The sequence below is a fragment of the Leguminivora glycinivorella genome, chromosome 8 (genome assembly GCF_023078275.1).
Source record: "Leguminivora glycinivorella isolate SPB_JAAS2020 chromosome 8, LegGlyc_1.1, whole genome shotgun sequence".
In the NCBI taxonomy this organism is placed as follows: domain Eukaryota; kingdom Metazoa; phylum Arthropoda; class Insecta; order Lepidoptera; family Tortricidae; genus Leguminivora; species Leguminivora glycinivorella.
The window spans coordinates 12,209,966-12,222,978 of record NC_062978.1 but is presented as its reverse complement, the minus strand read 5'-3'; the positions used below and the strand labels follow the sequence as shown (position 1 = coordinate 12,222,978).

Below are 13,013 nucleotides of genomic sequence, written 5' to 3'. Positions count from 1 at the left end.
TTGTTTAAAGAGGTCTCCCCTTCCTGCAGCTTCTCATTTCAACTCATTTGGGGGATATGTTGAAACGATATTGAATCACTAAATAATATATGCTATAAGTAAATTAATTAAACATAATGATGGCGTAGCGTAGGGACCTAATGATGTATACGAAGGTACCTATTTTAAATGCTTTTACGTACAGTCGCCTTGAAATCTATCGGACGAGGTGTCAAATATTTCACAAATATCGAAAGTCCCTTATGTCGTTTTCATAAGGTGTACTTTTATTACTCTTTCTAACCATTATATTCAAGCGCGGATTCAGCTTCGTGCCCAGGGGGGGGGGGCGTGGTAAAGGCCTAGGCCCCAGAGGGGGGTCACGTGGTCTATTTGTATGGCCTACCTAGGGGGGGGGGGGGGGGGGTCATGACCCCTATGACCCCCCCCCCCCCCCCCCCCCCCCCCCCTGGATCCGCGCATGATTATATTATCATCCTAAAGCTGCAGCTTTAGCTAAAGCTCGTGGTCACTACTCGTATTAGTATGGAGAGTACGTAGTATGGAGACGGCCGCTATATTATTTATTTTTATTTATTATTCAAATAAGTTACACAGCATAAAAGTAAAACCAAGGCACTGTGAAACTAAAAAATAAAAACAATAGGTATAGCACATAAATAGTAAAAAAAAACAGATTAAAAACAGACGAGAAAAAAAATATGACGGCACCGCTATCCTAGGAAACCGAAGCATAAGAGATGCCTCTGTTATGTTTTAAAAATACCTTCTGACGCACTTATTATGCGCGCTTCAAAGGCAGAATTACGTATTGTCCGAGTAGATTTGATTAGGTCGGTATGTCAATAGGTTATTTTCTTAGGAATTTAGATAAGCGGCTTTGGTAACCTTGGGGGGTGTTTTGTAACTTCGTCATTATCTCGAAGTGACAGGTATTTAGCCAAGATTAATATTTTTATCTGTTAGAAATGCGCAATTAAGTTTTGTTTTTATGTAGCGTGCAACCATTCATGACTTGGCGTAGGTATTATGATTTCTGTACGACGAATGACGTAATTTAACGAATTTGTTCCTTATCTGTAAGATAATATTGCTTCCTGCTCCTTACCTACTGACTTTACCTACTTGTCTATTTGTTTGTGCATTGACTTGACGTTGTATTTAATGTGGCAATTCGTTCCTATCAATAGGTATATGTTTCCTTTTATTATTTCCTAACGCTCATTGTAACAATCAATTCTATTGATAAGTAAATTTTATACTATTTTTTCGTGCAGATACTGGCTAAGGATTATACTACATAATCCTATACCATTGTTAAGTTCTGTAACGGAATTATAATCATTTCTGTAATGCGAGTGCCCTTTCATGTTTTTTGCAAACCCATTTTATTTTAAATCAAGAGAGGAAGGATACGTCCTACGTAGTACAAAATTATAGTATATAATTCAAAGTCTATGCCTACTGGTAGGTAGTGCACATGACTAATAATTTATTAGACAATTAGGTATTATCATCATGACGAGTAAAAATGTATTAGACAATTAGGTAAAACTTATTTATTTAGAAAACGCCTATTAAAATTATATCGTTTTGTAGTTAGCGGTCGTTTACCCAAATCTGTTGTCTAAAGTCACCAATAAAGTGTAGCGAATTAAGCGTAGGTCGCGACCTCGTTCTGTTCGGGTTATAAGTTACTTTCAGATTACGGTGCGTTAACATTTCCATGATATGCGGTTAATATCACTGGCGACGACTCCGCACGCCGCTCCGGTGTGCGAGCACGCAATACACGCATATAGCGAAATCCCGCGCGAATGCCGGAACGGTGTGCGGATACGATTTCAATGTGAAGAGCGGCATGTGTTTAGCTGTTAAGGATCAGGATGATTTGTGTAAAAGAATTATTTTTCCATATAAAATTCTGTTTGAATTAATTTTCGGGGGCTGCATAGCCTGCATATAAGATAAGCTCCCTCGTCTCTGACTCCAATGCAGCCCACAAAATATTTGTTTTCTTTACTTACAATGCCCAAAAAGTACTTGTTAACACTCGAAGGGAGCACTTGCTTTAGCAGAAAGTGGAAATATCAATGCACAGTTTACGAGGAAAGCCTCAAGAATCTCAAGATGGCATCTCCTCCAACGCACACGGTCCCTATATGAGTTATTTGACATACTAGCGATGTTTAAACTGTGCTAAATGTTTTTTTTTGTAATTTATTTTCAGAAGAGCGAGCGAGATGCGCATATCGTACGGAGACGTGCTCGCAGACGACACGTTCGAGCACATCCTCAACGTGACGTCACACAACGACGCACTCCTGGCGTATTACTACCTAGATAGCGACAATAAGGTGAGAAAGCACAACACTATTACTTACTGTTAATGTTTTGAACGCTTTAGGTCTTATTTACACGACGCGCGAACTTGCATATAAGATTTTAGTTAAATTGCGGGCTGTTGAGGTTAGATACATTTCAGCACGCCAATCGAATCAAGTCCTCAAGCTCGCGGACACAATGGAGCTGATATAAACTTTACTGGAAACTGTGAATGCTGATTTAACAGCGTTGGCCATTACAGCTATATTTTTTGTCTCTTGAGGCTTTGAACGCGGCCAGTATCGACAAATGAGGTTGTTCTTAGCGTTCAAAAGACTTAATAGAACACATCTAGGAATCGGGCCAATCTGTGCTTACCTTATCAAGACCTAAACCTACAGATGCTAGTACATTTAACCGACTTCATTGCAAATATGTTACATCCATCGCACATGTTGACGTCATCCAGTGATGACGCTCGCGATAGTACCTACATCACACCAATCGCGCCGCGACCCAGTCGGGTTATCATCGAACATTCTTTGTTGTTTTAGTTTATTGTTATGGCTAATTAGCAAAACACTTGTTTGTAATGCTTCACTTATCAGTACACCAACGAAAGTACCTGCAACTAGGTATGCAATTAAAAATACAAAGGTATCGTCTTGGATCGTCCGGTCACCGGCAATAACATCATACAAAAAACTCTAAAAAGAAACGTACATAAATATCTGACACACTCTTATGGCTCTAGGTCTAGAAATAAGATTTTGTCATATATCTGTGCGGACTTATTTTTGTGTAATGTTATTGCCGGTGACTGTCCCATTCGTTTTGTGTTAAGTTCTTAAAGTCGTCCCTTTCATCATTCGTAACTTTTGTCAATTAGTCTTTGATCATATAATTCATATATTCAAATTGTTTGTACCTTTCTTATTTCGACATTCTTTTTTCGTCCTATCGTATTTGCTCTTGAAAATGAAAAACTGATTTATTGGTTACACTTTAACGCTCTTATTTTGTTCTTATGGATCATCATCATCATCATTATCATCATCACCATATCAGCCCTTTATCGCCCATTGCTGAGCATAGGCCTCTCTTCTAGTACGCCACTTCTCCCGGTCCTGGGCTAATCTCATCCAGTCGTTCTTATGGATAATATATTCAAACTTAATAAAATATTATGTATATTTAAACTGCGAAAAAGCCAATAGAAGATCATAGAATTACGAATGAGCCCGAATAAGAAAGATGAAGACAAACAACGATAAACAAGACTACTGACGTAAATAATTAATGACAAATGGGTGACGAAAGCAGAATAGGACGAATTTAAGAACTTGTTAAAAAATTAATGGGACTTTTTAGAGTCTAGAAGATAGGTACCGAATATTGAGAACCGTGTGCACCTGTGTACCCGGATCCATTGATCTTTTGGTTACATGTGTCCTCGACGTGTTTTAGCGATATATAAACTGAACTCTGTTCGTCCGGGACGTGATATCGGCATCATTATATTGATTTTAAGTGGTTGGATCGGATAGATTCGGTTGGGTCGTGTCCGGTACATATATTTTTTTCCGCTATCTAATGGAACTTTTAGTCTGTACGTAATTAGTTCCTGAACGGAGTCAATCTTGGCAGAGTAATGTAGTTTCGGACGAATAAATACTGCTATGGTACGTGGTGTTGCAGCATGGATATAGCGTTAGGACAGGACGTACAGATGAGCCCTATTTTTTTGGAAAATATCACAACGACTTAAAATAGCACAAGACTGTGCCCCGCAGTGAAATAAATGTATTCTTTGTTACTTTGAATAGATATTTAATTATTTATGTTTTACGACTAACTGATGCTATGTTGAGCTTATGAGTCAAGCCTTTGTTCTATGCCATCTATCACAAGAACCGATAAAGCTAATAGTTGAAGCCTTTGTGCCCAGCAGTAAGATTAAGATAACTACATGAATGTTTGCTTCGGCCTTGTGTCTCTGCATTTTTAACCATATCTGACGGATACCACCGATCGGATCGGTCCGGTCCATCAAGAGCGCGCGCGACCATTTTCCTCGGCAAATGGATAATGTAGACCTACCTCGACAATCGAGGCAGGTTCCTCGGCCGAAATGCGTTGGCCGTTTGCCGCGTGAGAAATTTTCTCGCAACGGTTCGTACTTCGCGACAAGACAAAAAAAAAGGTGGACTTTGTATATTGTTTCAATGTCATATTTTACACTTCTTTTTTATTTCAATATGGCATTGAAAGTCAAGCCAGTGATCTTTACTCCATGAGTCAGGTCTTTGTTGACGGTCACCCAATGGCGCGGATACGGAACTATAATCGTTTATGATATTGATAATGTTATATTTAGGGATGTACCGACTATTGATTTGGCCGACTAGGCCGACTACCGACTAGTCGGCGCTTGGGTGGCCGATTAGTCGGCCAACTAGTCGGCTAGTCGGCCAGAACATAATTTTCGATAAATTCACATTTTGAATGTCATTTTTGGTCCTTCGTTCGCGCTTTTCATGATTTTTTACAGATGTTCAAAGGTTCATGACAATATTTATATACATTTTCCATTTTTAACAACCGGCTTGGCTTAGTGGGTAGAGTAGTGATCCTGCCTATGAAGTCGATTCCTAGGTAGGAAATTTATTTCTGTGGTGATAACAGATATTTATTGTTTTGACAAAAAAAGGAATTACTAATAGCTACATAATACAACCATAATTTTCAGCTGGTAATTTAATTTTGTACTGTTTTTCTATCACTAATGAAGTGCCGACTAATCGGCCCTTTTTGCCGACTAGTCGCCGACTAATCGCCGACTACAAATGTGGCCGGATAGTCGGCTTTCCCGACTAGTCGATACATCCCTATATTATATCTGTATCTTGTTGTGAAGCGGTTTAGATATCGCTAATGAGGATGTAAGTTTTTTCCCATTATCGACCATTGAAATTCAAATTCAAAAAAACGCGTTCCCATCCTAAAAACCGGTACTTTCAAAATTTTCTGGAGTCGTAGCTGATATGCTACTTGCCTCCTAGTCAAATCAGCTTATTTTTAAGAACTGTCAAAACGAATTTGAACGACTAGCTAATATGGAATTTATATGAAATCGAATTGAGTGACGTCACGGTTAACTCATTTACTTTATATATTTCCACCTGACTTATTAAATAGAAATTGGATTTAAAAATAACTTCTGTCCATGTTTTTCTTATAATTATCTGATGTTTTATTTCGTGCATGGTATAAAATATTTTATTTGAACTACAGTCCAGTTCCCTATTGATCGCCAAGGCGGTTGACGCAAAAAATACGTAGTTTAACATACCTAGGAGTTGTTTTATAACATTATATTGACGCGTTAATGTTTAATATCATAATATAATCGCAATGTTTTGATTGGCGAATAGACCCAAGTGCGTTAGATTTCTATCGGTTTTTGCTGTAATATTAATAATTGAAGATTAAATTACAAATTTATTTTTAAACGATATTGTACTTATGATCCTAGAGGTAATATACTTTTAGCTGTCTACCGTTACCGCTGCCATATGCTTTGCCTTTACTTTATTAGACTAGAAACATCAATCAAAGTAGTAATCATGCTATTTCTAGTACTTACGCAATCACATTATCTTTAATCGCACTATTTTCCTTTATTGTTGGCTTATCACAGAAGTGCATGGCTCGTGTATATACGTGTCCTCTTAAGATTTTCTTTATATAATGTCGGAGTGAACGTATTTGTTATTCATATACATATTTAAGACATGTAAGTATGTCACTGTGTCGTGGTTTCATACTGTCCCTATCCTCTTCTCGCATAAATGAGAATAATATAATCTATCATATCAATTTGAAAAATATTTCATGTTTGAAAGAAAATGGACTGACTTGGCAATCGCATGAAACAATTTTGTCATCGTTGTAAGTAATATGATAACTTGTGAGATACATTGTATACTCATGCGATTGCCAAGTCAGTCCATTTTCTTTCAAACATGAAATATTTTTCATATTGATATGATAGCTATGAGTAATATGTTATTAGGTTAGCTGTAGGTAAACTACGTAATAACTTGTGGCAGAAGGTCCTTTAAGTAGGGACTGAATAAATTAACCGACTTGGTATCACAGGGATCTCAACTCTTTTTACGCCAGAAGAACTGAGTTGCGAAGACTTGGTGTTTTTACAAGTTTTGTTTTTGATGGGATCTCATTTCTTTTTGTAGACTCTCTGTAGATAGTTCAACTTTTTTCCTTCTTTCCTATTTATAAGCATAATACCTATATACATTGTACATTTGAACCTCCTCATACACGCCCTAATAGAGGTATATGGCTCTGGGGCTGATAGGGGATATCGTGTTCATGTACCTACGACATAACAGCGTCAGAAACCCGACTTTAAACAAGAACGTGAGCGTAGCAAACGAGAAATTTTGACTAAGTACGAGTATGTAAGTAAAAAATGCATTCTGTTCACCATTTGCACTTATTTCTTTATGTCCAACAAATAAAAGATATTTGGCGGAACCAGTGAACGCGAGCGAAGCGAGCGCGAATTTTTTTTCTATTATTGACTCAATTTATCAAGACTCAACCCGCTAGTGGAGAGGAAGGGGGAGATTATATAAAAGCCCTTGTCTTTCATAGGCCAAATATACTTATAGGTCCAGCAGGGTTAGCACATGATTGCCGCGGGAGTATGTCGCCGCGAGATAGACTACCCGTCCTTATGTCATTAATACAGTTAGAAGAAGACGTGTGATCTATCTCGCGGCGACATACTCCCGCGGCAATCATGTGCTAGGCCTACAGTAACTCTGTCGGCATGCCCATTTCCGTATTTTTTTCAGTAGGTCCCTTCGGTTCCCTAGTGTGCTCATCATCACGCTTACGCTCCTTTGACTCTCTGAGACGTTTTGCGCCTTTGGCGGTTTTAGCTTTATGGAGAACTCCACTTCGGACTGTATTTTAACTATTTGGATTACGACGTAACTTTGTAACTACGTAACTTTATTTGATGTTAGGCAACACCACATAATTGATACAATTTTAATAGAATAGGTATTGTCTTTCAAAGGTTTGTCAATGACTAAAATCCTCCTTTCATGGCACCTTAGCAGCAGCAAGCGCCTTATGAATGTTGTACACTGCGAGACTGCGACATTTTGTTACATCGTTCCACAACCACTTCAATATCTGAATTAATTCCTGACACCTCTCGCTATTTTGGAAGGAAGTGGAAGTAATACTTTTTATTTGATTTTTTTTTACATGTAGCTGTACGATTTTGGCGGCCCCCTTACCATTTGGCGCCTAGAGCGGTCGCTCTACTTGCTCTACGTTTAATCAGCTACACATTCTTTCACCTTAACCCATTGCAAATTAGTTGAAAAAATGTAGGTACCCATATTTATGATCTCGACTGTACCTACTATTAACGACTTAACTAAACATACAAGTTTTTTTCACATTTGAACATAATATTTAGGTACGTATTATTTAATTGTACCTCTATTTTACAACACACTGATATATTCACTGTAATTACTGCACATGTAACTTTGCAATCCTATATATTGATATGGGATTACAAAGTTAGTTATGCGGTTGGTGATATAGGAATACTGATTGTTTGAAAATTTCGTTTACACATATATGTATTCCCAAACAGGGTAGGCAGAGCACACGAAACTACACTTTTCAGTGCCACCATTGGCAAATTATTAAAGGGTTGTCAGCCTATTCGCACACACCACAATGGAATCCATATCCCATAGTTGACTTCTACGACTTCCATGTGAGGAAATGGGGTTGTGAGATTTTTAACCCATCACCACATAGGGCACCTGTATAAACTTATTATTTTACATAGACAGGTACACTGATTTAGGTATTCACTGCAAATCAACTGCAAATATAACTTGGTAATTCCATATATTGATATGAGATTACAAAGTTATTTATGCAGTTGATGTATCTAAAAACCTGGAATGAAATTGCAACATTTCTTAATTTTTAACCGACTTCAAAAAAGGAGGAGGTTCTCAATTCGACTGAATGTTTTTTTTTTTTTTTTATTTTTTTGTATGTATGTTACTCGATATCTCCGAGAATCGTGGACCGATTTTCAAAATTTTTTTTTTGATCGAACCGGTATAACCCCGAGATGGTCCCATTGGCACCAAGTCAGGGTCTGATGATGGAATCCTGGAGAAATCGAGGGAACTCTTCAAATGTTATAGGCACATGTAATGTTTTTAGTCTATTTTTCAAAGGTACACCAGTATTTACGTCTGATGGTAATAATTTTATGTGGCTGAGCTGATGATGGAAGGTCAACTCCTCAATGGTTAGGAGTTTAAGGATAATTCTTTCACTACTGTATATGTATTCGGACTGATACATATAATATCACTAGGAACCACTAAAAATCAACTGAGCTGATGATGGAAGGTCAACTCCTCAATGGTTAGGAGTTAAAGGATAATTCTTTCACTACTGTACATGTATTCGGACTGATACATATAATAACACTAGGAACCACTAAAAATCAACTGAGCTGATGATGGAAGGTCAACTCCTCAATGGTTAGGAGTTTAAGGATAATTCTTTCACTACTGTACATGTATTCGGACTGATACATATAATATCACTAGGAACCACTAAAAATCAACTGAGCTGATGATGGAAGGTCAACTCCTCAATGGTTAGGAGTTAAAGGATAATTCTTTCACTACTGTACATGTATTCGGACTGATACATATAATATCACTAGGAACCACTAAAAATCAACAAATAAATAAACTTTTTAACAAAAAATAAAACCGCCTTCAAAAATAAGCGCGTTACAAAACACGGAGAAATTAAAAGCCAAAAATAATAAACCTTTCAATTCAGATTTCTTATCGTATTGCAATAAGTTAAACATCCAAATTATAAACAAATCAATTATTTTTGGAGTCGGTACCAGCCTGTGTATGGTTGGGTGGGGCAAACAGGCAATAGCAAGGCGACGAACAGGTCTGGTACCGACTACAAAAATAATTGATTTGTTTATAATTTGGATGTTTAGCTTATTGCAATACGATAAGAAATCTGAATTGAAAGGTTTATTATTTTTGGCTTTTTAGTTTCTCCGTGTTTTGTAACGCGCTTATTTTTGAAGGCGGTTTTATTTTTTGTTAAAAAGTTTATTGTGTGATCTATACACTAAACACTTACTGTATTCTAAATTTGAAGCTTCCAAGTGTACTAGAAGTGTCTTATTATCATTGATGATCGTATGTCAGTCAGTCAGTGAGTGACAAAACTAAGAAACTTTGGCTAGTAATTATTCCTAAACTATTGGTTTAAATTTAATAAAATTTGGAATATACCGTAATGCCCCCAGAGAGAATGATCATATACTTCTGGTCAGGCATTACCTAATAAATGTCATTACTTAGCAAGCCACAGTGCCGTAAATATCTTACACTCTCACACCTAGCCCCGTAGCCGAATGGCACAAACGCGCACGAAACGAAACGCTCGTAAATATCCATCTCTATCGCTCTTGCGTATTTGCGCGATAGAGCCAGACTACCTTTCGCGGCGTTTCGTTTTCGTTTCGCGTCGTATAAATGCCATTCGGCACCTGTGAGGATGTCGTAAACCGCAAAGTGGTGAAGATTCCCTTTTAATCTTCCTCTTCCTTAGTTCTCCGGTTGCTCCAAACCGTTTGTCACCGATTTTTAGCGTTCGTATTTTTGTGTTTGGGGATTTTTCATAGACTTCTGCTGCGTGACGTTGATGTGTATGTTAACTGTGTATGATGCAACTGGCCTTATGTCGGAAAGCGGATCCTACCAATAAATAGGCTGGGAATATTGACTATATTTGGTCGACTCTTTCGTTTCAGATGAAAATGACGGAGATATACGACGTGACGGACGCGGACACGGACGTCGTACAGTCGCCGACGGAGCGCGTCGTCAACGAGCAACTCGAGTTCGACAACGACTGGTCGCGCGACATGATCGCAGACACAGGTAATTTTTAGTTCGTTGATATTAATACACTCAGCCGACAATCTGATTATCGGGTATTTTATATTAGGTACTTAATAATAGTAAGAGAAGAGACGTATGTCGTCCTACGGTGCACTTTTAGAGTACTCACATCAACGCAACATTTTAGATACAGTATAACACCAGTAGTAACTCTTCTAACATAACCTACGCCGCGCGGTATGTATGTACTATCACGCGGTGTAGGTAAGTTTGTTAGGAGAGTTGTTACTGGTCGTATACTGTAATTTTAGATGTCAACCGAATTTTCTTAGTGGTCATTCGATACCCTAAATACGTTCCCATGCCCCGGACCCAGGCTCCCATGAGCCGTGGCAAATGCCGGGATAACGCAAGGAGGATGATGATATTGATGATACGTAGACATTTATAGTCCAACCAAAATGGTATTGAAAGAGTGTTGATTGAGTTCTTATGTGTCCCTGTCATTCCAGACTCGCTAGACGTGGACGGCCTCGACCTGGACTCGGAGTCGCTCGCCGACCGCAACATATTCTCGGACCCCGAGAGCGAGTGGCGCCGACACTCGCTCGCTAGCTCCGAAAGCGACGCCGAACAACCCGAGAGCGACCGCCAGCATCTCTACGAGGCTTGATGACGTCACCACTGACAAGTGGAGATATCATTGCTACCAGACCTTAGAATTAACATCACTTTGACTTAAAGTTATAACTTTATCGCGTATAATTACGTTTTGAAAACTAACCTCGCGAAGGGACGGCGTTGTCCCAGAGGTCTCAGAGAAGACCTCGGCGTTCGGGAGTGTCGTTGTTTAAAAGTCCACGGTACGCTGCTGCAATTCCGTATCGCCATCTTTTATTAAGCAGCAGTGTGTTCGCACCTTTATGGAATTTTGGGGCGTCAAATCTAACCTAAACATGTGTATTTACCTATCGTAAAGTATGTATGTATGTAAACACTTTATTGTACATAAGACAAATTGTGACGATTATAAATCTCCACAACTGGTCCTGTCGACGGCGGAGCAAGCTCAGATGGACTTCTGCACTAGTCATAATCCGGTCAACCATATTGCGCAATTTGGAGTTCGCCGTTGAAATATCAAGAGTTACAGCGCTAACATCTCTGACTTCGTGTCATCGACGCATAGGATAGGCGTAAAAAGTTTCTCTGTTCCTGACAGGCTTAGCAAATAAAAATGTTCAAATAGCGTCGCCTACCGTACTAGGCAATCTAGGCATCTTGAAGTAGTGACAATAAAAATATAAAGCATATTTACGATTCACAGTTACGATTTTGAATTTTCTAACTCGATACTTGAACTTATTATATAAAATATTAATAATTCAATTAAGGCTGGTGGTGTTTGAAATTATAGAATATTAATTATTCTATGTGATATATGTAAAATAAAATCATAGGTCTGTTGAAAGCTAACAAAAACTGTGTATTTTTGACATTTGTATCCCTAAAAATAAGTCATAGTAACTTACATAGAATGCAACATTAAATGTAGATATAAAAATATCATGCCAGTTTTTATATGACTATAAATTACATATTACAATATCCTGTAACAAGTTACCTTAGATTCAAAGCAAAAATGTGATAAAATAAATATATATGTTGTTTCGTTTTAGTTTAGAAATTTGTTACCTAGGTCTCAAATCTAACTGACGATATAAGAAGTATGTATTTACCAATCGCATAAGCTCTAGGTATTCCAATATTTTAGGTGATGGTAATTTAAATATGCTTACCAAAGTGAAGGAAACCTTCACCAAGATTGTTTTTTCAATTTGGTAACACATTAGTTAGATGAATATCCCTTTGTAAACAATATAACACAATGCATGTATAGTATGAATTTTCTGAGATGAACGTTTCGCTTTTGCCGTAATCTGTTAAACAAACGCCTTTGTTTCTATTATTCACGGTGGCTAGCTCCCGTTTCCACAGCACGTGCTAAAGTCTCAGTGTAGTTAAAAAGCAACTATCATGATAGCAATAAGGTTCAAATTTATTAAACAGTTTGCAGTATGCAGGTAACTTTTTTTGAAGATGTTGAAGATGACAAAACGTGTTATCTCCGAAAGGGCTTTTTATCATGATAGTTGCTTTTTAACTACACTGAGACTATAGCACGTGCCGTTTAAACGGGAGCTAGCCGCCGTAAACAATAGACACAAAGGCCTTTGTTTAACAGATTACGGCTAAAGCGAAATGTTCATCTCAGAAAATTCATAGTATAATAGTATCATTAAGGTATTGTTCAAACGTCAGCAATCTAAACCGATGGTGTCTTATAAAAAAGTATGTACCTGAAATGTAACAAAACAACTTATTATCAATAAAAAGCGAATTATGGAATCGCACAAATATCAATAAGTACATGATATTTGGAAATTATTAAATTTTTATAACCTATTGTTTTTATTGTTCTTTTTTACATCACATTATTGGTACTCTGCTCTCTACTTTGATACTAGGAATGAATTTAATTGCCACGACAAGAAATATCTGATTCTCGGCTCCATTATTATCCTATCACATATGAGCCAAGTCCTACAGTGAAAGGGCCTTAGACATTTCGTGCCAAGCAAAATTTCAAAGAAAATTTAATAGACA

At 37.7% G+C, this 13,013-nt stretch overlaps 1 protein-coding gene across 3 annotated transcripts in view; it reads left to right on the top strand.

Annotated features, from left to right (window-relative positions):
- Window positions 1–12,367, top strand: part of LOC125228794 (1-acylglycerol-3-phosphate O-acyltransferase Pnpla3-like) — a 36,184-nt gene extending 23,817 nt beyond the window's left edge. For all 3 annotated transcript variants that reach the window (XM_048133475.1, XM_048133473.1, XM_048133474.1), the window contains 3 exons: window positions 2,231–2,357; window positions 10,256–10,385; window positions 10,859–12,367. In XM_048133475.1, coding sequence (XP_047989432.1) covers window positions 2,231–2,357; window positions 10,256–10,385; window positions 10,859–11,019 — 418 coding nt within the window. In that variant the 3' untranslated portion in view covers window positions 11,020–12,367. The remainder of the gene's footprint in view (window positions 1–2,230; window positions 2,358–10,255; window positions 10,386–10,858) is intronic.
- The last annotated feature ends 646 nt before the right edge of the window (window positions 12,368–13,013 follow it).